Source organism: Canis lupus, chromosome 12 (genome assembly GCF_048164855.1).
Source record: "Canis lupus baileyi chromosome 12, mCanLup2.hap1, whole genome shotgun sequence".
In the NCBI taxonomy this organism is placed as follows: Eukaryota; Metazoa; Chordata; class Mammalia; order Carnivora; family Canidae; genus Canis; species Canis lupus.
The window spans coordinates 25,599,934-25,625,594 of NC_132849.1; the positions used below are offsets into that span (position 1 = coordinate 25,599,934).

Below are 25,661 nucleotides of genomic sequence, written 5' to 3' on the forward strand. Positions count from 1 at the left end.
GACTTTGGGGAACATTTCTCTTACCTTGTGTTCATTAATGAATTTCTGTTTGCAAAAATATGTATATCAGGATTAGTATTACTTTTTTTTAAAGAACAAGAGCAAAATTGGTTCTAATACTTATACCAGAAAGAGTCAGAAATAGATCAAGTAGTTGTTGGCAAAGCTTGATGCATAGGTTCCCATTCTGACACCAAGATCAGGCTTCTCTCTGTTGCCGTCCTCTGCTTTGTAGGGTTTTTTCCTGCAGCTGTGTCTCTCTCCCCATAGGAGTGACTTGTGTTAGCCAGTCCAGATGTCACAGCTCACCCGGCTCTGTCGAGGCAGGATGGGGGCTCCTCTGGTAGCCCTGCTCTTGGCCAGAGGGAGCCTTTCTTCCCTGAAGCCACAGCAGACACCTCATATCTCATTGTTCAAACTGGGGTGGAGGCCCATCCTCGAGCCCATGCGTGTGGCAGGGTGGTGGGATACACTGACTGGCTGTCCGCAGGTGGAATCTCTCCCTTCAGATGGCTGAAAAGAGGGAGGGTCAGCGTCCTGAAAGTTTGGCAGTGACATGGATAGGGGAGCAGATAGTGGGAGGAAACACTGAGAACCATGTGACAGGGTTCCTGCAGGAAATCCATGAGCAGTGGGCACGTTAGATGGGGAAGGCCCCGGGGGGCCCCAATTTCAGAGCGGGCTCTGCTAACTGGGAAGTAGCCTCCAGCAGTGAGTCCAGGCTGGGCCTTGTGGCCCACTCAGGTTTCTGGTCTTAGAACTGTGAGGTCCTAAGTGGGTATTGTTTCCAGCCAGTTTGTGATCTGGTCGATGGAATAGAACACTAATGAAATAGAGAGCCATCTTTTCCTAAAACAGAGACTCTCTTATGCCTGTTGCTCTTTTCCGAGTTAGAGAACAGGGCTTTAACTCTTCCCCGGCTGCATAAGTTTCATTTTATGTACTACCATAGTCTGTACTCATTGCCCCAGTGATGGATTACTTTCAAGTGTTTGGAAGAGGAACAATGTCTCAAAGAATCCCCTTCACATCTGTGTTTGTGGGCTTGTTAGGACTTTTTTTTTTTTTTTTTTTTTTTTTTTTTTGTTAGGACTTTTTTAAACTAGGTTCAGTCTAAGACTGACTGAAAGGATGGATGTCTATTGTGTATATTTTACAGTTTTTTAAAATATTTTATTTATTCATGAGAGACAGAAAGAGACAGAGAGAGAAAGAGAGAGAGAGGCAGAGACACAGGCAGAGGGAGAAGCAGGCTCCATGCAAAGAACCTGACGTGGAACTCGATCCCGGGTCTCCAGGATCACACCCTGGGCTGAAGGCGGCACTAAACTGCTGAGCCACCGGGGCTGCCCCTATTTTACAGTTTTGAAAGGCCAGTGTAAAATAGCTCTAAAGATGTCCTTTTGACCTTTACTCTCATGAAGGAGTGGGTGTCTTTCTTCTCCCTGGATTGTGAGCCATTCTTTCTGAATCGCAAAATGTATCTGTGCAGGTTTCCCATCATAAGCATTCTTTTCTTTTTTTTTTAAGATTTTATTTATTTATTCATGAGACAGAGAGAGAGAGAGAGAGAGAGGCAGAGACACAGGCAGAGGGAGAAGCAAGCTCCATGCAGGGATGCAGGGAGCCTGAGGTGGGACTCGATCCGGGGTCTCCGGGATCATGCCCTGCGCTGAAGGTGGTGCTAAACCGCTGAGCACCCCCCCGGGCTGCCCTCATCATAACCATTCTTAAGTGTCCAGTTCAGTGGTGTCGAGTCCAATCACATTATTGTGTAACCATCATGATCATCCATCTCCAGAACTTGTTGGTCTTTCAAAATAAAGTCTGTATTCATCAAAAACAAATACCTCCCTTGAAACCAATTTTCCCATACATGTTAGCTAAGTAGAATTTAAATAAAAACTTCTAATCAAAGAAGAAAAAAAAAAAAGAGGGAAAAAGAAACCAATGACTCCCTAACCTCCCAGCCCCTGGCAACTACCACTGTACATCCCATCTCTATGATTTGACTACCCTCCGTGACTCCTATGAGTGGAGTCACATAGTAATTGTTTTGTGTTTGGCTTATTTCACTGAGCATCGAGCACGAGTAGATACGGGGAGAGACTGTGATATAAAAACAGTAACATCTGAGAGCAAAGCCCTTGGTGAAGCTGGGCCCGTCTTGCGGCCTGGGAACTTGAGACACTGGTCTTGGGTAGTTCTGATGATGTTTTCTAAGACTTTGAGAAACTTCTGATCTCTCCTCTGTGTCATTATCTAAGATATCACTCAAGTGGTGGCAGCCTTGTGGTCAGGAGTCTGACCTCAGCTTTGATCGGGAACATCAATGAGAGGTTTGTGAGTCAGTTCTCCCCATCTGATCTGTTCAGTTGTCCAGAGTGCTGCATTCAGGAGCTTCTATCCAAAACACAAAGCAGGTATGTCCATCATTTCTCAACCACTGGTCAGGTTCCAGCATCAGCAGGCTATCGTGGCACTGGAAGGAGCCCCTGGGGTCAGTTGATGCAGGAAGTGTACCTGTTAACAAGTAGTTTAGAAGGTATCCAGGGAGGTGCATCCACAAAGTGAGAGGAAGCTATATCATGTGGAGCTCTTTCCAGTCATCCATCCATCCATGCATCCAACCAATCCATGTATCATTCAGGTCTCCTTCCTTCACTTCTTCATTCTGCACCAACTGCATCCATCCATCCACCCACTATTAATCCTTCCCTTTATCTATCTATCCATCCATCATCTGTCCATCCATCCACCATGTATCGATTCATTTATCAAAAGGACACAAGGAAGTGATGAACATGTCCACCTTCTTGATAGCTACCATAGTGTCATTGATAGTCAAGGTTGTACACTATCAATGCATGCAGGTGAGTGTACTTTAACCATATCTTAATAAAGGTGTAAAAAAGAAAGATAATGAGTGTGCATCAGACGGTCAAAACTGATACCAGCTCAAAACATCCATCAGTAGGAGAATCAATTAATTAAGGAAACTTAACACAATGGCGTAGTTGCCCCACAGGCAACCCCAGGAACACGAAAGGAACAAATGCCTCCTGCACCCAACAACACGCATGAATCTCTCACACATTAATGCTAATCACAGTCAGCCGGACACAGAGAATGTAGCATGTCTTGTTCCATTTACTTACATTGCAAGAGTAGAGCAAATGGGCCTACAGTGTTTAAGAGCATGTGCTCAGATGATTTCTACAGAGACAAGCAAGGAGGTGAGTATCATTAAGGCCAGGCTAGTGTCATCTTCGGGGAGGAGAGGGGAGGTAAGTGGGCTTCTGGGGCGCTGGCAGGGTTCTTAGCCTGGGTTGTGGTGACATGGGTGCTTCGTTCAGAGGCAGCAACCGAGCTGTCCCTTTTGCTTTGTGCACATCCTTGAATATGTTTTACATTTTGTAACTAAGAGTGGAGCAATGCATATATACTATGCTTGTTCAGAAAGATAAAAAAGCAAGTTTTAACAGTAGTTTTTCCTGAGGATTGAGACCATGGAATAGTGGAGAACTGGGGGGAGGTGGGCAGGTGGGGGCCGTTATATCTGTGTCCTTCTGCTTTTTGTAAGGAAAGCAATTTAGAAATATCCTTATGCTATTCATAAATACAGGCCAAAAATTTAAATGCAATTTGTTGATGATAGAGCAGAGAAGGGCCTCTCCAGCTATAGATCATGAAGTGGGGATCCAAGTGGAGTCAAAGAAAGAACCAGAAGGTTGGGTTGTGGGTACTTGTGAGTCCGGGGTGTGGAGTTGGACATAGGAGATGAGAAGATGTTTTGCATCTTCAGAGAGATGCAAAGCAAAGAGAGAGCTGCTTTGCCCGCTCTCTACTCTGCCCACTTGGAGTAGAAAGAAAGTGAGTATAAGGAGGACCTCATCTGACAGTCTGGGGCAGGGGACTGTGTCTGGGTGTCTGTGAGAAGTCTCCATGTCAGCTGCCCCTCAGGCTCCACAAGCTGCCAGGCCAGCAGGCCGCATGCACGCACATCCCAAGCCGGTGACTAGGTCAGCTAGTGTCTCTCAATCCCTCTAATAGCTCCTGAACCAGAAAATTTTGTGACCAATGAGGTTAGGAAAGGGTGAGAAATTGGGGGCTACAGAGGAGACGCTGGTGTGTTAAGGGTGCTGAGGAGTCCATGTGGAGGAGGCCTGTGGTACCGTCCTAGCCTGGGATTTAATCTTGAGGACAGGAACTCCCCCACTCCCCACTCCCCTCCACAGCACCTGTTACCCTCGCATCAGAGCAGTGCTTACAAGCTGCCTGGAGAAGGCTGCTCCAGAACAGCCACCACCACATCCTGTGAGGCGGGGAGGCTGATAGCAGCTACTGCCCTCCTATCCCAGCCAATCAGCTCACAAAGCTCTAGCAGTGTGTGTGGGGGAGGGAGAAGATAGGTAGTGTGAAACTTCTCCTCCCCCCATTTCTCTACAAACTGATGGTGTTTATGGTAAACCCAGGGACCTGGGAGGTGGCCTACAAGAGGAGCAGGAGCCGGCAAGGTCAGATGCGAGGTGTCCAGCCTGCATAAAGGGGGTGTGAGGGTGTCACAGCAGCTGCCTCGCCATGACCTCCTGGGCCCTCCTGCTCCTCGCCTCGGTGCTCCTGGCCACCCCAGGTAAGGACATTCCCCACGTGATCCTGGCAGCTCCTCCTTAGCTGAGGGTAGGGACAGTTCTGGAGAGGGGGTTGCCTGGGCACCTGACTTGAATTCTTTGGAGAATGTGAGAGACAAAGGAAGACATCCTTTGAAAGTAGATAAAGGGTAGTAGCCTTTCAGAGCAGTCTGCAAATTTCTCTCTGTGTGTGTGTGTGTGTGTGTGTGTGTGTATGTTTAGAGAGAGAAAGAACAAAGACCAGCAGAAGAGAGAAATCAGAGCAGAAAAGAGGTTCACAGGTGATGGGGGGCTAATCTTTTCCTTTTGTTTCCAGAAAGAACTTGAGAGCCTGCCTTTTGCACAGAGCCTAGATCAGGGCAGCCCCAGGGCAGTGTGAGGACAGGCCTCCTGGATTCCTCACCAAACCCCATCCCTGTCTGGGGCTCTGGCAACCTCCTGGGCTCCCCAGCAGCCAGGAATTCTGACTTTCCGTCCTCTTCCACCTGTGGACAGATGCTGATGCTGTTTCTTCCCCAGGTCTGACCTTTTCTGGTCTGACTCCTGAGGACCATGATGATCTGTCCACGGTTGACATGTGTCAGGAAGAGCACTTCTTTGAGGTCCCGGCTCAGGAGGCATCCAAGGTAAGCAGCTGGCTCCCTGCTCACCTCCCTCGGCACCTCCTTCACCCTCCCCGCCAACCGCACCCCCCCCCACCCTGGGCTGGGGCCAGTGTCTCCTCCCTAGGAGCACTAGGCAGGGCTCCTAGTGCTCTCCTGGTGGGAGGGGAGGTAGGTGTGTGGGTTCAAGATACTGATTTTGTGGATACTCTTGCCTGAGGTGGGGGGTACCTTGGTTTGGCTGACTGCTCCCTCCCACCAGGTGGCTCCTCTGCATCTGACCAGAGTCCAGTAGAGGGGCAGGTGCTGGGGTGGGTACGGTGCTATGGGTATGGGACAGGTTCTAGGCTGTCAGCCCCTCTAAGACTAGCAGGACGGTGGGCTGGTGCCAGCCAGCTGGGTTCAGGCCCTAATGGACCAAAAGATCATAGGTGATCTTCCTGGCCTAGAAGGCACTGAGGAGCCCCTTCGTGGGGCCCTGCCATGGGTTATGGGGGGTGTTGAGAGATCACCTCAGGGGGCATCATTTTCTGACAGGATGACCAGATGATCTTCACCTGTATACCTTGTAAGATTATAATCAGGTTGCTGATGAAATACCTGGGAGAGTATATCACAGAGGTGAGGCCTTATGGTTGGGGATCCACCTGAGGGTGGTCAAGGGCATGAGTGGGGATTTGGGGGGGGCAGCTCTGAGGGAGGGGTTGATCCCTGGTTGGGCCAGAGCTTCTCAGCAGGGGATCTGTGGGCCCCACTCCCCTCTCTGGGGAGGGAATTCAGAGGATCCCATGAAATCTTGAAGCTTTGGGAGCATGGATGATGAAGAAGAGTGTGCATGGTTTCTAACACATTGTTAAAGGAAACTTATTCATTGAGAAGGTAGGACCCTCTCCCCTGTAGCCCCACCGCATGTGTCCACGGGAAAGCTCTGTGAGGCCAGGAGGGACCTGGGTCAGGGCTGACCAACCCCAGATCTGTCACTTCTAGCTGCATGGCTGGGCCAAGTGCTAATGCTTTCTGAGCCTCAGTTTCCTTCTCTGTGCAATGGGATGGATATTAATCCCCCAACTACTTCCTTAATCTTTTTGAAGGAGCTGAGGGGTGGAATGTGCTGAGCTCCCCACCTGGCCCTGAGCAAGTGCTGAACAAGTGGATGTGTTCCTCCCAGGAGCCTCGTTTCACCCTCCCTCCCTCCCTCCCTCCCTCTCCTCTGTTCCCTGACCCTGCTCAGCTTCTGGGTGCTACAGGGCCCACCCTGAGCCCGGGCACTCAGCTGTAGCCTCTCCCCTGCGATGGCAGTAGACGATACTGCAAAATGGAATGTGCCAAGGCTCCAAACTCTCTCTCCTAACCTTCCCCACCCCACCTGAGCCTGAGCCCTGCCAGGCCTGGGACCCAGGGGGCTTGGTAGGCAGAACTTGACTGTGGGTCTAGCAGCAGTGGGCACTGTGCTCCACACACAAGACAGTGGGCCTGGGGTGATGATGCACCAGGGACTGACACAGGACAGAGCCAACTGTCCTTGTCTCCTGAGCCTCTCCTGGCCTAGCCTGGATCAGGGCCTTGGGACTGGGCATGAGGGCCCATCCCGGCCTCTCCAGCCTCTGCTTCCAAGGCCACCTGGCACTAGGGCCTCCTCCCAGCATGCCCACAGTCCAGGGCCTCCTCCCAGCATGCCCATGGCCAGGAGCTGCTGGGGGCTTCAGGGGTCTGGGTGGGGCAGAACTTACCGGATTCCTGTTTTTCTGTGGTTCTGCCCCTCCAGGAAGCCATCAAGCATGCTGCATCTCTCCTGTGCGAGGAGACATTTGTGTTGACCCATTTATGCCACAAAATAATCACTAAATATCTTAGTGACATCACCCTGCGTATCCTGAATGACAAATCCCCTCAGGCAATCTGTATGAAACTCGGGATGTGCAGACCTGATATAGGTGAGTACACAGGTGACAGCAGAGACTCATTCCTGGAGGGCCCAGGTCATGTCCCCAAGCATGTGCAACACGGTATAACAACTTGGAAATACATCTGTTATAGAGAAAGTCATTAGCAGCTCATACTTCTCCCTCCAGGCTCCGTTATCGAGACACATTCCTCCCCGAACTGTGTGGAAATTGAGCAGGAGTTGGGCAGGTGAGCTGTAGCTAGACATGGCTGAGAAATACTCACTAAGAGCCTGGGCTTATGTCCCAGACAACCCTGGGTGACATCAGGCTCCATCTCTGGTCAGCCATGCACTTGAGCAAGTAGCTTAACGCCTGTGAACTTGAGCGTCCCTACTGTGGAGGGGATAATAATCCTGATTTCTTCTTTGAGTAACGCTTGAGTGAGATGATTATGTGTAAGGAGGTTACACCAAGGAAGTGGCCTCAGACTGGGTTATCATAGACGTCAGAGCCCTGACTGACTCCTGTCCCCAGCCCAGCAGCGGTTCCTGGGAACAGGAACCAGGCACCATCTAGCCCAGGACACCCGGGGCCCGAGAGCTGGGCTCGGGAACCCCGCTGGCAGGGAGGGCTCTGCAGCCTCTCCCTCCAGGGCTGCCCAGGCTGCGCCCACAGACAGGCCAGACCTCTGGACAGGGACCCGGGGCAGGGAAGGGCCCCTGAGTGGCTCTGGCAGCCAGTCTTGCCTTGACTGAGGCTTTGGGACTTGATGCTGGCAGATCTGGGGTCACCTCGTAATGCGAGGTCCCCACCACTTCCTGTCACTGGAGCCTGTGATTTCCATCTCCAGAACCCCAAACTCCCTCAGGCTCCTGACTGGGTTCCAGGATGTAACTCTGGGTGTGATCAGCAGGGGCAGGTGGCTGTAGTGCACATTTGCAGGGACTCCACACCTGCCACAGCTGGCTCTTCTCCACTCCAGGTGTCCGAGCCTCTGAGCCCTGTGACCCCTGGGGAGAAGCACAGAGTCTCCAGCAGGCACCGCCAGCTCCTGCCTTCCTAAATCAAGGACAGACCCTCCAGTTTCTCTCAGCTAGCTTCTTGCAGTGCGGTCCCCTGGCAGGAGATAAAATATCATGCAAGCTTTTAGCCAGAGCTTCTGTTCCTTTGTTGGATTTGAGTGGAGGGGCTCGGAGACAGGCTTGGGTGACTTATGCACTCACTCAATGAATGTTTATTGTATATTCCACACACTGTTCTAGAAGCTGGGGATGTAGTGGTGAACAAGACTTTGCTAGCAGCTCCTCCATATATAGTCATGAGATGCTTATGAAGCCCTCACTAGAGATACACAGTTCCCTAAGAGCTGGGGACACAGTAAATATATCTCTAGAAGCTCTCAGATCAGTGGGGAAGAACAATAGGGTTGTAGGTAAGAATGCTCTTTGTCCTAAAAAACAGAAACCCATACTCACTTCTGTCTGCAGGCAACCTTTGCTGTTCTTTGGGGAGTGTATTATTTAGGATTATTTTGCTTGGAAACAACAAGGTCATTCTGGCTTTAGTGATAAGACAATTTATTGGCTCAAATCATTAAGGAGTCCATTTATACCATTAGGCACACAATGATCCAGAAATTTGTGGTGTCACCAGAGCTCCAGTCCTGTTTCTCTGCTATTCTCTCAGGTCCTCCCACAACTGCATACTGAGATTGATTCCTTCTGGGTAGCAGCAATAACTATATCAGATCGAAACTTGACTTTTTATACTATGTCTTCTAGAAAGAAAGAGAATTCTTTGGTAGCCTCTCTTCCAGCAGCTCCCTTAGAAAAGAATGGAACTTCTTTCCCCGTAGCCCAATCAGATATCTCCAATGTTCTCATTAGTCCAATAGGCCAGTTTCCCTATGGGAATAATCAATAGGTTCCAAGTGCAATGGATATATAGATTAGTGTGAGCCAAGTCAGGCACAACTCTGTTACCTAATCACTTGAGAGGGAATGGACACAAATACCTGGGTGGAGATCATTGCTGGGGCAGGGAAAGGCATCATGGTCAGCGTAAAAAGCAATGGTGCATTGGTCTGAACTTAATCATAAGAGCAATTCAAGACTCCCAGCGATGAAATCTGGAAGCATTTGAGTATCAAAACAGATAAGGGCAATATCAGATTATAATGCATTGATTAAATTAGAATCCATGAATTCATAGAGATTTAAATAATAAATTAATAATCAAATAAGGGAAAAGGAGAAGTATTACTTTAGTATAGATGCCAACTTATATAAGTAGACATAGCTGCAAAATACGTTCCCACAAAACACATATTGATTGATATGTGTGATGTTGGCAGGCGGGGGTGGCTTTAGGAGGGGGTTCATGTCAAGAACTGGAGCCAGTGAGGCAGAGCTGCAGGCCATGTGAGATGAGGTCTGTGTGTAAGGTGTGTGTCCGCGTGGATGACAATGGTCCCAGAAAAGGTCCGAGGCCCACAGTGTAGGAGAGACCCGAGGAACAGCCTCAGGGGAGGCCTTGGGGAGGGAGAGGATGGCTCCAGGGCACGATGGAGGGTGAGCAGGGACTTCTAAAGGTGGGAGCAGAAGAAGGTGGCCTCAGTCTTAGGGGTAACAGCTAGTAAAGGGCAGGGCGCAAGCCAGCTCTGGTCACCTGTCAGGACGAGCATGCGTGCACTTGAGTCCTAATACAGACTCCTCTGGGGTACCTTCTCTCCCCTAGGCCCTTCTCAGTTCTCTAACATTTCCTCTGGGAACCACCTGGGCAACCCAGGCCTCTAGCTGGTGTCATGTGACATCCCTCCCTCCTGACCACTTCCTAGTTCTCTGACCCCAGCTGGGGCGAATGACCCCCCCCTCCTGGCAATTTGGAGTAGCCTCATCCTAGTGCAAAGCAGCTTAGCCCTGGCCAGGCTCTGCAACCATCTCCTTGGGCGTCTTCAGACTTCCTTCTGCCTTTGCTCCTAGGTCCCTTCTGTACAGGGCAGCCCTGGGCTCTTTCCAACCTACAAACCACATCTCACCTTCCAGTGGCTTCTCACAGACCTCTGGACAGGGTCCCAGCTCTGTGTTACATCCTGGTGTCAGGATAGGGAACAAGTGAAGGAGCACTTACCTCAAGCAACTGACAATCTACCAAATGCTAGTAATATCACATGAAATATGCTAGCACCCTAAATCCCCTCTGTTTGTACAAGAAGCAAAAATTATCAATTTTATTAAATGTTATCGCATGAATACATGTCTTCATGGTGTTCTGCATGACGAGATAGGAGTATGCATAGACACTTGTGTTGCACAGAGAGGTCTGTTGCTTATCTTAAGGAAAAGCGCTTGTGTGATTGAGTTGTGAGACCAACTAACTCCTTTATCAGGGATCGCTATTCTTTACATTGTAAAAAATACACAACACAAAATTTACACTTTTAATAATATTTAAATGTCCACTCAGCAGTGTTGAGTATATTCTCACTGTTGTGACACAGACATCTAGGAGTTTTTATCCTACGGTACCAGGACTCCATAATCATTGTTAAGCCATGACTCTCTTTTTTCCTTGACCCAAAGCCTGGAAACCACTGTTCTATTTGATGTTTCCATTAATTTGACACCTCTAGACTACTCATTGAAATGAAATCATGCAGTATTTGCCTATTTGTGACTGGCTTATTTCACTCAGTTTAATGTCCTCAAAGTCCATACAAGTTCCGGCATTCGACAGGATTTGATCTTTTTATGATTGAATAGCACACACATAAATATTTATATTGCATTGTATTTATCTATCATCTGTCCATGGACATTCAGGTTGCTTTCACCTCTTGGCTATTGTGAATAGTACTGGTATGAAGATGGGTGTGTGAATACCTCTTTGAGATTCTGCTTTCTTAGTTTGTGAATAAATATCCAGAAGTGGGTTTATTATTTATTTATCATTTATTATTTACTTATTACTTTACATAGTGGTTTTAACGATTTTACAACAACAGTGCATACTTTCTGCACATCTTCAGCAACTCTTGTAATTTTCAGTTTTTGGTAAGAGCCAGGTTATTGGGTTTGGGATGCTATCTCATTATGGTTTTGCCTTGCATTTCCCTAATGATTATTGATGATGAGCATCATTTCATATACTTCTTAGCTATTGCTATATCTTGTGGGGAGACTGCCTATTCAACGTGTTTTTGCCCTTTTCAAAATTGAGTGATTTGAGGGGCACTTGGCTGGCTTAGTGGGTAGAGTATGTGTCCCTTTTCTTGGGGTCATGAGTATGAGCCTCATGTTGGGTAGGAGTCTACTTAAAAAAAATGAAATGTATAAAATTGAGTGTTTTGATGTTTTGTTGTTGCGTTTCAACAGTTCTTTGTATACTCTGGATGTTAGTCCAGTATAAGAAATGTGATTTGCAAATGTTTGCTCTCATTCCATAAATCGCCCTTTTACTTTGTCAATTGTGCCATTTGACACACAAAGTTTTTATGTTTGATAAAATGGTATTTGCCCATTTTGCTGTGCTTTCAGTATCATATCCAAGAAACCATTGCCAAGTTCAATGTCATGTAGCTTTCACCTTGGGTTTTCTTCTAGAAATTTTATAGTCTTGAGTCTTACACTAAGTGTTTAATCCATTCCTTTTTATAATAAGATTTTTTTTAAAAAAGGTTTTATTTATTTATTCATGAGACACAGAGAAAGAGAGAGAGGGAGAGAGAGAGAGAGATAGAGAGAGAGAGAGAGAGAGAGAGAGAGGCAGAGGGAGAAGCAGGCTCCATGCAGGGAGCCTGAAATGGGACTCGATCCTGGGTCTCCAGGATCACGCCCTGGGATGAAGGCAGTGCTAAACCGCTGAGCCACCCAGGCTGCCCTTTAATGCGTTTCTTTCTTTCTTTCTTTCTTTCTTTCTTTCTTTCTTTCTTTCTTTCTTTCTTTCTTTCTTTCCTTTTTTTTTTTTAGATTTATTTATTTATTTATTCATGAGAGAGAGAGAGAGGCAGAGACACAGGCAGAGGGAGAAGCAGGCTCCATGCAGGGAGCCTGACATGGGACTCGATCCTGGGTCTCCAGGATCACGCCCTGGGATGAAGGCAGTGCTAAACTGCTGAGCCACCCAGGCTGCCCTTTAATGCGTTTCTTTCTTTCTTTCTTTCTTTCTTTCTTTCTTTCTTTCTTTCTTTCTTTTTAAGATTTATTTATTTATTTATTCATGAGAGAGAGAGAGAGAGAGAGAGGCAGAGACACAGGCAGAGGGAGAAGCAGGCTCTGTGCAGGGAGCCCGACGTGGGATTGATCCTGGGTCTCCAGGATCACGCCCTGGGCTGAAGGCAACGCTAAACTGCTGAGCAACCCGGGTTGCCCCCTTTAATGCATTTCTAATGACATTTTGTATGTGGTGAAAAGTTCATTCTTTTCCATGGGTTTTCCAGTTTTCTGAGCACCATGTATTGAAAATCTTAATTTCCTTTAGTGAGTACCTTCTTACATACAATCTTATAAAAGATGGTTAGCGTGAAGGCAAAGTCTCTAAAAAGTGGCCCACATATTTGGATGTTCTTTTTTTTATTAAAGATTTTTATTTTTATTTTTTTATTTTTTTAATTTTTATTTATTTATGATAGTCACACAGAGAGAAAGAGAGAGAGGCAGAGACACAGGCAGAGGGAGAAGCAGGCTCCACGCACCAGGAGCCCGATGTGGGATTCGATCCCGGGTCTCCAGGATCACGCCCTGGGCCAAAGGCAGGCGCCAAACCGCTGCGCCACCCAGGGATCCCTAAAGATTTTTATTTATTCATACATGAGAGACATACAGAGAGAGAGAGAGGCAGAGACACAGGCAGAGGGAGAAGCAGGCTCCATGCAGGGAGCCCGACATGGGACTCGATTCCAGGTCCCCAGGATCAGGCCCTGGGTTGAAGGTGGTACTAAACTGCTGAGCCACCCGGGCTGCCCATGTTTGGATGTTCTTATGAGTGGAAAGGGTATGACGCTTTTTAAGTGCAGCCTGTTAGCATGCTTTTATAGAGATTTTAGAATAATTATACAAGAACAATCTCCAACTCAGATTAATCAATTTACATAAAATACACTTAGAGGTCTAACACTACCATGAATTAATTTTAATCTATGAAAGTTGTGTTGGGCAGTCTGAATCACTTGAAAATGCAGGTCTAGACACATCTCAGTGTTGATTCATTTTGTGGAATTTTTCAGTATTTCTATGTACAGGAGATGTCATCTGTAACTAGAGATAACCATACATCCTCTTTTTTAACAGATGGATTTTTTTCATTTTATTTCTTAATTTTATTTATTTTATTTTTAAAGATTTTATTTATTTATTCATGAGAGACACAGAGAGAAAAAGAGGGAGAGACACAGGCAGAGGGAGAAGCAGGCTCCATGCTGGGAGCCTGACATGGGACTCGATCCTGGGTCTCCAGGATCACACCTTAGGTTGATGGTGGCGCTAAACCACTGAGCCACCCGAGCTGCCCATTCTTTCTTAATTTTATACTTAGTGTCATGAGTGCAACACTAAATAGATGTATCGAGAGCAGACATCCATGTCTTGCTCCTGACCTTTGGGAGAAAGTATTTAGTTTTTCATCATGAAGTATGATGTCAGCTAGGAGATTATATAGATGCAATGTATTAGGTGCAGGACTTCCTTCCATTTCTAGTTGGTGAGTGTCTTAACGTGGATGGAGGTTGAGTTTTATCAAATGATGTTTCTGTGTTCATGGAGAGGATCATGCACTTTATATTATTTATTCTATTGCTATAATGAATCACATAAATGAGTTTTAGGTGTTAAATCACTTTGCATTACCAGATAAATTCTAGTTGGTCATGGTATAGAATTCTTTGATATGTTACTGGATCCAGTTTGCTAGGGTTTTGTAGAGGAATATTGCATCCATATTCATAGGAGATACTGGTCTGTACTTTTCCCAGTTGTAATTTTCCTGTTGTATTTTTCTAGTATTGACATCAGAGCAACCTCTTCTATATTTTGGAGGAGTTTGAGAAGAATTAGTATTAATTCTTTTTTTAATGTTTGATAGAATTCATCTGTAAAAATATCGGGCCTAGGGTCTTCTTCCTGGGTATACATGGCATTACTAATTCTATTACTTTACTTATTATATATAGGTCTTTTGAATTTTGCACTCTATTCATTCTGTTTCAGTAGTTTGTATCCTTCTAGGGATGTGTCCATTTCAACGTAAGTTCTCTAATTTATTGGCATACAATTATTCGTAATATAAAAGTTATCTTCCCTGTAAGAATGGTCATAATGTTCATTTTTGCGTTTCTGATGCTAATAATAGGGTAAGACATGTTACCATGTTGAGGGTGCTGAGGAGTCCCATGGGGAGGAGGCCTGTGGCACCTTCTGAGCCTGGTATTTCCTCCTGAGCACAGAACCCAAACCTTCCACTCCCTCGCATAGCACCAGTTACCCTCCCACAGGAGCAGCACTCACAGAAGCCACCTTGGGGAAGGATGCCCTAACACCAGCCTCCCTCTGCCAGCACAGCACAGGCTGTAAAGCTTCCACATGCACAAAGAAATGCCACATGGGAGCCCTATGAACAGGATACACTACACGCATTTGAAAGAAAGGGAACTAAGGCTCCAAGAGATAGAGACCCTTGCTCTAGAGCCCCCAGCTTGTCAAGGGCCTGCTTGCCTGGGACCCCACCCTCATCCCTTCTAAGCAGAGGCTAAGTGGAAAGCAGGGCTCTGAATAGGCTCAGGAAAGTAGAGTGATTTAGAGAACAAGGCTGTTGGCCCACGATGGGGTTCTCGGATAAGTGGCAGGGGTGCAGTCGTCAGAGACACATTAAAGGGGATGCAGGGCTGGGGGTGTGAGGGGACCCTGTCAGCTGGTCCTGCCTGGGTGGCTGTGCCATCTAAGCAGCTGGGGGGGAAAGACCCAATAGGAGGTGGGAGGCGCGTTCTGGTGCCCACAGTGTCCCCCGCAGGCCTGGTGGCAGAGGTCAGGTCCCCTGCAATTTGCACCCAGTGTCCTGGTCTGAGGCATGAAGGAGGTGGGTGAAGGCACCAGACAAATGAGGGGATGCCCAGTTGAATGTGGGTGTCAGGTAAGGAGGGCACATGCCGTAGCAGGAGGATGTTCTGCACAATGTCTGGGACCGACTTACCCTAAACGATGGTCTCTTACTTATCTGATACTGGCTGTTAAGTGGGCAGCCGCCACGGTTATTACGGATGAGGGCCGTGACCGTGGTGCACAGATGGGGAGTCAGGGGCCCGGGAGCTGGGCCTAGACCCCTGGCCGGGACTCACCTCCTTCCCACGGGCTGTGTCTCCCTGTGGCCCAGGGCCCTGACAGGCGGGGCTGAAGGTGGCTCTGAGGGAAGAGCCTGCCTCCACGATGCTGGCCAGCAGGCTGGTGAGGGGCTGGGGACACAGGGAGTCCTTGAGCTCATGCTGGGTGTCCCCCACCCTAGAAGGCAGGGCTGGGAGGAGCTGTCAGCATCTGCCCTGAGCACCTGTCTTTAAATCTGGTGGAGTCTGCTAGAGCTACTGGGCTGAAATGGCTGGGGGAGAGCAGGGAAATGGGGATGGCTGGGGGAGGGACACCTGCACAGACCCCTGGGAGGTGGGGGAAGGGGTGGGAGATGGGATGCTCATAGTCAAGGTGCCTCCCTGAGCCCTCAGGTGCAAGGATGGCTCTTCCATGACCACATCCAGGGCAGGGTGGAGGCATCATGGCAGCTGTGCCCTCCAGCCACCTTGCACTCAGCTAGGAAAGCTCTGTGTGTGGGGAGGGAAGAGAGATAGTGGAGCCTGTCCTCCCCCCACTTCTCCACAAACTGGTGGCATTTGTGGTAAACCCAGGGACCTGGGGAGGTGGCCTAGAAGAGGAGTAGGAGCCGGCAAGGTCAGATGCGAGGTGTCCAGCCTGCATAAAGGGGGTGTGAGGGTGTGTCAGCAGCTGCCTCGCCATGACCTCCTGGGCCCTCCTGCTCCTCACTCCGTGCCCCTGGCCACCCCAGGTAAGGACATTCCCCACGTGATCCTGGCAGCTCCACCTTAGCTGAAGGTAGGGACAGTTCTGGAGAGTGGGTTGGGCTGGACCCTGTGTTGATTCTCTAGGGGAAAACAAGAGACAGGAAAGACCTAAGAGAGGAGTTGAGGAAAGGTTCCTTTTAGGTCAAATCTGTGCGTGTGTGTGCGTTTGTGTGAGAAAGAGACATGGGGGACAGAGAGAGAGAAGGGGTTGCTTGAATGGTTGTGGTGCTGTATAACCTTTCCACTTGCTTTCCAGAAAGAACTTGAGAGCGTGACTTTTGCACAGAGCCTGGGTGAGGGCAGCCTCAGGGCAGTGTGAGGACAGGCCTTCTGGACCCCTCACCAAGCGCCACCCCTGTCTGGGGCTCTGGCCACCTCCTGGGCTCCCCACCAGCCAGGAGTTCTGACTTTCCGTCCTCTTCCACCTGTGGAGGGCTGCTGAAATGTTTCTTCCCCAGGTCTGACTTTATCTGGTCTGACTCCTGAGGACCATGATGACCTATTCACCGCTGACATGTGTCAGGAAGAGCACTTCTTCGAGGTCCTGGCCCAGCTGGCAGCCAAGGTTCACTGTTGGCCCTCTGTTTACTTCCCACAGCCCCTTCCCATTTTCTCTGCCCTGGGAGCTGCACGTATCCATCAGCTGGAGGGAAGGCAGGGCTGTGGGCTGAAGATGCTTGTGCCTGGCCTGTATCTAGCTGAGGGAGGGGAGTACCTTGGTCTGGGTGGCAGCTCCCCTCTCCCACTCTAAGAGGCTCCTCTGGGGTCTGACCAGAGACCAGAAGAGGGGCAGGTGCTGGGGTGGGTAAGGTGCTGTGAGTATGGGGCAGGTTGTGGGGTGCATCAGCCCTCTGGGACTAGCAGGAGGGTGGGCAGATGCCAGCCAACCTGCTTCAATCCTAAAGAATAGGAAGTCCATAGATAATCCTGTTGTCCTAGGAGGCTCTAAGAGTCCCTTCAGGAGTCTCTCAGGTGCTCTTGGGGTTTCTGAGCGATCACCCTTGGGGTTCTTCCTTTTCTACAGGGTGACCCTCAGTTCGACCAATGCGATTTATGTAAATTGATAGTTAACTGGCTGAAGAATTGCCTAGGTGGTAACCTAATTCAGGTGAGACTTTATGGTTTGGGGAACAACTTGCTGGTTGGTCAATAGTGTTTGGTTTGGGGCACAACCGGTTTGGGGAGCTGGGGGAGAGAATGATCCCTTGTTGGGCCAGAGCTTCTCAGCAGGGGATGTGTGGGGCCCTGGTTTATCTGGGGGTTGACTTCTGAGAATTCCCTGAATTGTGTGCTCCGGGAGCAGGAAAGTAGTAAGAAGAGTGTGCATGGTTTCCAATACATTGTTGAAGGAAACTTGTTCCCGGAAAGTGGGAATCTATCGCTCTATCCTCACTGGGTATATCTAGGCAAAGCTTTCCAGGCTGGGTCTGGGCGGACCTGGGTCAGAGCTGACCAACCCCAGATCTGCCAATTCCTAGGTGCATGGCTGGGCCAAGTGCTAATGCTTTCAGAGCCTCAGTTTCCTTCTCTGTGCAATGGGATGGATATCAATCCCCCAACTACTTCCTTAAGCCTTTAGAAGGAGCTGAGGGGTGGGACGTGCTGAGCTCCCCATCTGGCCCTGAGCAAGTGCTGAACAAGTGGATGTGTTCCTCCCAGGAAGCCTCGTTTCACCCTCCCTCCCTCCCTCTCTGTCCTCCTTCCCTGGCGCTGCTCAGCTTCTGGGTGCTGCAGGGCCCACCCTGAGCCCTGGGCACTCAGCTGTAGCCTTCTCCCCTGTGATGGCAGTAGACGATACTGCAAAATGGAACGTGCCAAGGCTCCAAGGTCTGTCTCCTAACCTTCCCCACCCCACCTGAGCCTGAGCCCTGCCAGGCCTGGGACCCAGGGGGCTCGGTAGGCAGAACTTGACTGTGGGTCTAGCAGCAGGGGGCACTGTGCTCCACACATAAGACAGTGTGGGCCTGGGGTGTTGATGCACCAGGGACTGACACAGGACAGAGCCAACTGTCCTGGTCTCCTGAGCCCCTCCTGGCCAGGCCCGGATCAGGGCCTTGGGACTGGGCATGAGGGCCTTTTCCGGTCTCTCCAGCCTCTGCTTCCATGGCCATCTGATACCAGGGCCTCCTCCCAGCATGCCCACAGTCAGAGGGGCCCAGGGCCAGGAGCAGCTGGGGGCTTCAAGGGTCTGTGCATGGCAGAACTCAGCTAATTCCTGTCCCTGGTTATGGTGGTGTTGCTCTTGCAGAAAGCCTTTGAAAAAGTTGCATCACTGGTGTGCTCAAAGTTTCCGTTCCTGGAAAATCACTGCAAAGAAACCATCCGCAAATTTCTGGGGGAAATCACTTACTGCATCGTGAATGTTGAACCTGCGAAGCGAATCTGTGTGATACTCAGGATATGCTCCCCTAGGCAGGTAAGTACAGAGGTGAAGCAGAGAGTCATTCCTAGAGTGTGCAGGTCATATCCACAAGCAGGTGCCACATCGTTAAAAAAAAACAGAGATATTTGTCTGTCATAGAGATGTCAGCAATACCTCATACTTGTCCCTCCAGGTCCCCTTATTGAGACACATTCCTCCTCGAACTGTGTGGAAATTGAGCAGGAGTTGGGCAGGTGAGCTGTAGCTAGACATGGCTGAGAAATACTCACTAAGAGCCTGGGCTTATGTCCCAGGCAACCCTGGGTGACATCAGGCTCCATCTCTGGTCAGCCATGCACTTGAGCAAGTAGCTTAACACCTGTGAACTTGAGCGTCCCTACTGTGAAGGGGATAATAATCCTGATTTCTTCTTTGAGTAACGCTTGAGTGAGATGATTATGTGTAAGGAGGTTACCACCAAGGAAGTGGCCTCAGACTGGGTTATCATAGATGTCAGAGCCCTGACTGACTCCCCAGCCCAGCAGCGGTTCCTGGGAACAGGAACCAGGCACCATCTAGCCCAGGACACCTGGGGCCAGAGAGCTGGGCTCAGGAACCCCGCTGGCAGGGAGGGCTCTGCAGCCTCTCCCTCCAGGGCTGCCCATGCTGCGCCCACAGATCAGGCCAGGGTGACGGGACAGGGGGCAGAGAAGGGCCCCTGAGTGGCTCTGGCAGCCAGTCTTGCCTTGACTGAGGCTTTGGGGCTTGATGCTGGCAGATCTGGGGTCACCTTGTAATGCGAGGTCCCCACCACTTCCTGTCATTGGAGCCTGTGGATTCCATCTCCAAAACCCCAAACTCCCTCAGGCTCCTGCCTGGGTTCCAGGATGTAACTCTGGGTGTGAACAGCAGGGGCAGGTGGCTTAGTGCACATTTGCAGGGACCCCACACCTGCCACAGCTGTTTCTTCTCCCCACTCCAGGTGATCAAGAAACTGGGACCTTACTCCACCCCGGGGAGAAGCACAGAGTCTCCAGCAGGCACCGCCAGCTCCTGCCTTCCTAAATCCAGGACAGACCCTCCAGTTTCTCTCAGCTAGCTCCTTGCAGTGCTGTCCCCTGGCAGGAGAATAAAATCTCTTGCAAGCTTTTGGCCACAGCTTCTGTTTCTTTTGCGGGATTTGAGTGGAGGGTCTCAAAAACAGGCTTGGATGACTTATGCACTCACTCAATGAATGTTTATTGTATGTCCCACACTCTTTTGTAGAAGCTGGGGATGTAGTGGACAAGACAACCTTAGCAGCTCTTCCACATAAAGTCATGAAATGCCTATGAAGCCCTCACTAGAGACACACAATCTTCTAAGAGCCGGGAGTGTACAGTGAATATACCCCAGGAGCTCTGAGACCAGCGGAAAGAACCACAGAGTTGTAGTTAAGAGTGCTCTTGTTCCTAAGGAGCAGAAACCGATCTTTTGCTTCTGTTGGTATTTTGGGGAGTGTATTATTTAAGATTGTTTTGCTTAGAAGCAACAGAAATCTTAGGTCATTCTGGCCTAAATGAATAAGGCAAGTTATTGGATGAAATCATTAAACAGTCCATAGATAGCTTCAGGCACAGAATTATCCAGAAATGAGTACTGTCACCAGAGCTCCAGTCCTGTTTCTCTACCATTCTCTCAGGTCCTCCCACAGCTGTATAGTGAGATTGATCTCCGGCTAGCTTCCTTCTGAGGCATCCATCTGGGCAGCAGCAATGGCCCCATCAGGTCCATTCTTGACATTTTATACTATGTCATCCAGAGGGAAAGAGAGTTCTTTGGTGGCCTCTCTTCCAGCACTTCCCTTGAAGATGAATGGAAACTTCTTTCCCAAGAAACTTCATCAAACATTAATTGGGTTTTTATGGCCTGAATAGGCAGGTGCCGTGCTGCAATCAATCTTTTGTTCTGTGGGCATGAGATACGCAGATTAGCCTGAGCCATTTAGAGCACATCCCAGGTGCTGAGGCCGAATTTATATCTTACAGTCACTTGGGTAAGAGTGGACATGAAAATCTGGGAGGAGATTGTTACTGAAAAGAGGGGAATTCATGCTCGCCATCACCAAGAGCACTGGTGCATCCACCAGGATTCAACCTAATAAGCAGTTCAAAGAGATGCTCAATGGTGAAATCTGGGGCAAGTGGAGTATTAAAATGGATAAGACAGTAGTAGATTCTCATCTATTGTGTAAAGTAGAATCCGTGATCATGTAGAGATAAATAAATCAATAAGGGAAAGGGGGTTGCCTGGGTGGCTCAGCGGTTGAGCATCTGCCTTTGGTCGAGGGCATGATCCTGGAGTCCGGGATCGAGTCCTGCATCGGGCTCCCTGCATGGAGCCTGCTTCTCCCTCTGCCTATGTATCTGCCTCTTTCTCTGTGTGTCTTGTGAATAAATAAATAAAACTTTAAAAAGAAAATAAGGGAAAGGGGAAGGTGTTATATTACTGTACAATGCCAAATATGAATGTAGACACAATTGCAATCTATATTCCCACAAATACCACCCTGCAATTAATTACTAAAATAGTGATTAGTTAAGATGACAGTAGAGAGACCTGGCAGGTGGTGAGTGTTTTTTACCCCTCCTGACCCAAATACACAAATCCTGAGGAACATTGGAGAAACCCAAATTGACTTTCAGCACAGGAGCTGGTCTGTACTCTTCAAAATGCAAGATTATGAAAGACAAGAAGAGATGAAGGATCTGTTCCAGATAGAAGGAAACTAAGCAGATACTGGGTGTGATTGTAACAGATGAGCCTGGTGTGTATCCAGACTGCAAGGGACATGGTTGGTGTAATCTGGGACTCTCTCTTCAGTCTGAGATGATAATGTTGTGCCAATGGTAGTGTCCTGATGTGTATGGCAGTGCCACCTTAAGAATGACAGCGTCCTTCGGGTAAAGAAACACATGCTTCCTTACTTATGAAAGTATTAGGGGGTCGTGGGGCATCACGTCCGCAATGCACTGCCAGTGAGTTAGCAGAATGGTAACATGTACACTCAGAAACACCAGGACAAGACAGCACAGCACATACGTGTAGTAAAATGTTACCAGTGGGGGAATCTGGTTAAGGTGAACGGGAGCTGTGTGTTCTAGTCTTACAAGTTTTCCAGAAATCTGACATGATTTAAAAATAAAGAGAAAAGACTTGTAGTAATTTGGCCTTAGCACCTGGATGGGTGGTGTGATATGTACTAAGGGGGAAAGACACTTAGATGGGTGGACTTGGAGAGAATGAGGAAGGGTTCTTCTTTGACCCTAAGACTGTGTCTATTCCCTATGCAGGTCGGTGGATGGGGAGGGGGTGTCTGGGCCAAGCCCAATTTGAAGTCCTTGAACTGGGTGTGAAGGGCAGGGAGACAGTGCAGAAGGAGAACATTCCTGTCTGAGGACAGGAGGGGCTAGTCAACCTGTGGCGGCTGGTGGTGGTGGAGGAGGAGCAAAGCACCAAGGAGATTGTGGAGAGGCAGCCAGTGGCACAGGGGAAACCAGACATGGGGCTAAGGAGCCAAGAGAACCCAATGTTTCAGGCTCTAGGGAATGGCTGAGCTTGTCCAGGGTCACTGGGATAGTACAAAAGAAGAAGACAGAGGAAATTCGGTCCCTGGATTTGGGTGCTTTTGGGCCTCGGGGACCTTAGTCAGATGGTTTCAGTGCACAACAGCCATGTGCACTGGGATTGAAGGGTGTGATGTCAGCAGGCAGGGATGGCTTTAGGAGGGGGTTCCTGTCAAGAGTTGGAGCCAAGTGGGGCAGAGCTGCAGGCCATGTGAGAGTAGAGGTGGGGTCTGTGTGTAAGGTGTGTGTCCACGTGGATGACAATGGTCCCGGGAAAGGTCCGAGGCCCACAGTGTAGGACAGACCCGAGGAACAGCCTCAGGGGAGGCCTTGGAAAGGGAGAGGAAGGGTCCAGGGCACGATGGAGGGTGAGCAGTGACTTCTAAAGGTGGGAGCAGAAGAAGGTGGCCTCAGTCTTAGGGGTAACAGCTAGTAAAGGGCAGGGCGCAAGCCAGCTCTGGTCACCTGTCAGGACGAGCATGCGTGCACTTGAGTCCTATTACAGAGAACTCTGGGGTACCCTCTCTCCCCCAGGACCTTCTCAATTCTCTAACATTTCCTCTGTGACCCACCTGGGCAACCCAGGCTTCCAGCTGGTGTCATGTGACATCCCTCCCTCCTGGCCACTTCCTAGTTCCTTGACCCCAGCTGGGGCAAATGATGACCGCCCCCTCCTGGCAATTTGGAGTAGCCTCATCCTAGTGCAAAGCAGCTTAGCCCTGGCCAGGCTCTGCAACCATCTCCTTGGGCGTCTTCAGACTTCCTTCTGCCTCTGCTCCCAGGTCCCTTCTGTACAGGGCAGCCCCGGGCTCTTTCCAAACTACAAACCACATCTCCTCACCTTCCAGTGGCACCTCACAGACCTCTGGACAGAGTCCCAGCTCTGTGTTACATCCTGGTGTCAGGCTAGGGAACACCTGAAGGAAGACACTTCCCTCAAGCAACTGACAATCTACCAAATACTAGTAATGTCACATGAAGATGTCTAGCACCCCAAATTCTGTTTGAAGATAAAACAAAAAGTACTTATAAATATTATATTGTGTGTCCTGAGAACATGTCCTCATGGTGTTCTGCGTGACGAGATAGGAGTATCCTAGGCACTTGTGTTGCACAGAGAGGTCTGTTGCTTATCTCAAGGAAAAGCGCTTGGGTGATTGAGTTGTGAGCTCTACTACCTCCTTTATCAGGGATCGCTGTTCTTTACATTGTAAAATACACACAACACATGCTTTACAATTTTAATAATATTTAAATGTCCACTCAGCGGTGTTGAGTATATTCTCACTGTTGTGACACAGACATTCAGGACTTTTAACCTACAGAACTGAGACTCTACACTCACTGTTTAGCCATGACTCTCATTTTTCCCTTGACCCAAAGCCTGGAAACCACCATTCTTTTTGATGTTTCCAAAATTTGACACCTCTAGACTACTCATTGAAATGGAATCATACAGTATTTGCCTACTTGTGACTGGCTTATTTCACTCAGTTTAATGTCCTCAAAGTCTATGCATGTTCTGACATTCAACAGGATTTTATCTTTTTAAGATTAATAACACACACACACACACACACACATATATTTATAATGCATTTTATTTATCCATCATGTGTCCATCGACATTCGGGTTGCTTTCACCTCTTGGCTATTGTGAATAGGACTGCTATGATCCTGAGCGTGTGAACACCTCTTTGAGATTCTCTTTTCTCATATTGTGAATAAATATCCAGAAGTGGGCTTGCTGGAGCATGTAGTAGCCTATTATTAATTTTTTGAGGAACCACCATATTACTTTACATAGTGGTTTTATGATATTACAACAACAGTGCACACTTTCTCCACATCTTCAGCAACTCTTGTAATTTTTTTTTTGTTTTTTTGTTTTTGATAAGAGCCCAGTTATCAGGAATGGGGTGCTACCTCATTGTGGTTTTGCCTTGCGTTTCCCTAACAATTATTGATGAGGAGCAACTTTTCATATGCTTCTTAGCCATTGCTATATCTTGAAGGGAGAGTGTATTGAAAGTCCTTTTCACTTTTTTAAATTGAGTGATTTGATGTTTGTTGTTGATTATCCTGGAATGTAGCCCAGTATTAGAGAATGATTTGTAAATATTTTTACCCTTCCAAAAATCGCTAGTCACTTCCGCCTGTGTCATTGGATGCATATATTCTTATGTTTGATGAAATTCAAATTTTCCATTTTGCTGCATTTTCATTTTGCTATAACGGGCAGAAAGATATTATTGCCAAGTCCAATGTCATGCAGCTTTTCCTTACGTTTTAGTCTAATGATATTGTAGTTTTGGGTCTTACACGTAGGTGTTGAATCCATTTCTAGTGACTTTTCGTATATGGTGGAAAGTAAGGTCTACCTTCAGTGTTTTCCATGGGCTCTCCATTTTGCCAGCACCATTTGTTTAAGAGTTTTAATCCCATTTAGTGAGCATCTTCTTACATATGATCTTATAGAAGATGGTTAGCACAAGAGCGGTTTCTCAAAAGTGGTCCACATGTTTGGATGTTCTTACAAGTGGAAATGTTATGAAACTTTTTAAGAACAGCCTCCTAGCATGCTTTTACAGAGATTTTACAATAATTACACAAAACAGCCTGCCACTGAGACTGATCAAGTTTACTCACATAAAAAACGGTAAATACCTAGTTCCATCCATGCATGAATTTTGATCTAGTAAAATCTAGTATTGCACCTTTGAATCATTTGATAATGGAGGTCTATGGCGTCTAGATACACCTTAGAATGGATTCATTTTTTTTGTTTAATCCTTTAGTATTTACCTACACAGGAGATGTTATCTGCCAATGGAGATAGGCATACATCTTCCTTGCTCATGGATGTATTTTGTCATTTTGTTTCTTAATTTTCCTGGCTAGTATCATTAGTGCAATACTGAATAGGTGTGGAGACAGCAGGCATCCATGTCTTGCTCCTGGTCTTTGTTGGAAAGTATTTAGTTTGTCATCAAGATGTATGATGTCAGCTGGGGGATTACATAGATGCAATTTATTAGGTTGCAGGATTTCCCTTTCATTTCTAGTTGGTGAGTGTTTTAATGTGAATGGATGTTGAGTTTTATCAAATGATGCTTTTGTGTCCATGGAGAGGATCATGTGGTTTTTATGTTTTGTTCTATTGCTATAGTGAATCACATGAATGAATTTTAGGTGTTAAATAATCTTGCATTCCTGAAAAATTCTACTTGGTTACGGTGTACAATTCTTTTTATATGTTCTACATTGGTGAGGATTTTGTCGAGGATTACTGCAACCATATTGATAGGATATTGGTACTCTTGGGTTACCTTTTTCTGGTATTGACTATAGGGCATCCTATTCCAGTTTTTGGAAGAGTTTGGGAAGAAGAGATATTAATTCTTTTTTTGATGTTTGGTAGAATTCATCTGTGAAGATATCTGGCCTGGGCCGTTCTTTGTGGGTAGAGTTTGCATTATTAATTCCATGGCTTTACTTATTATAGGTCCGTATGGATTTT

The 25,661-nt window shown here is 47.9% G+C and overlaps 1 protein-coding gene across 2 annotated transcripts; it reads left to right on the forward strand.

The window, feature by feature from the left end:
* Positions 1-4,401: 4,401 nt before the first annotated feature.
* Positions 4,402-21,151, forward strand: LOC140600675 (prosaposin-like). Of its 2 annotated transcripts, XM_072768902.1 has the most exons (8): positions 4,404-4,633; positions 5,151-5,257; positions 5,771-5,854; positions 6,999-7,167; positions 16,633-16,739; positions 17,199-17,282; positions 18,423-18,590; positions 19,519-21,148. In XM_072768902.1, exons 1-8 carry the CDS (start codon positions 4,582-4,584, stop codon positions 19,633-19,635), a joined length of 888 nt encoding a protein of 295 aa, XP_072625003.1. In that variant the 5' UTR covers positions 4,404-4,581; the 3' UTR covers positions 19,636-21,148. The 2 variants fall into 2 exon arrangements, with proteins under 2 accessions (XP_072625004.1, XP_072625003.1); XM_072768903.1 differs by lacking the exon at positions 5,771-5,854 and having other exon boundaries at positions 4,402-4,633; positions 19,519-21,151.
* Positions 21,152-25,661: the final 4,510 nt, after the last annotated feature.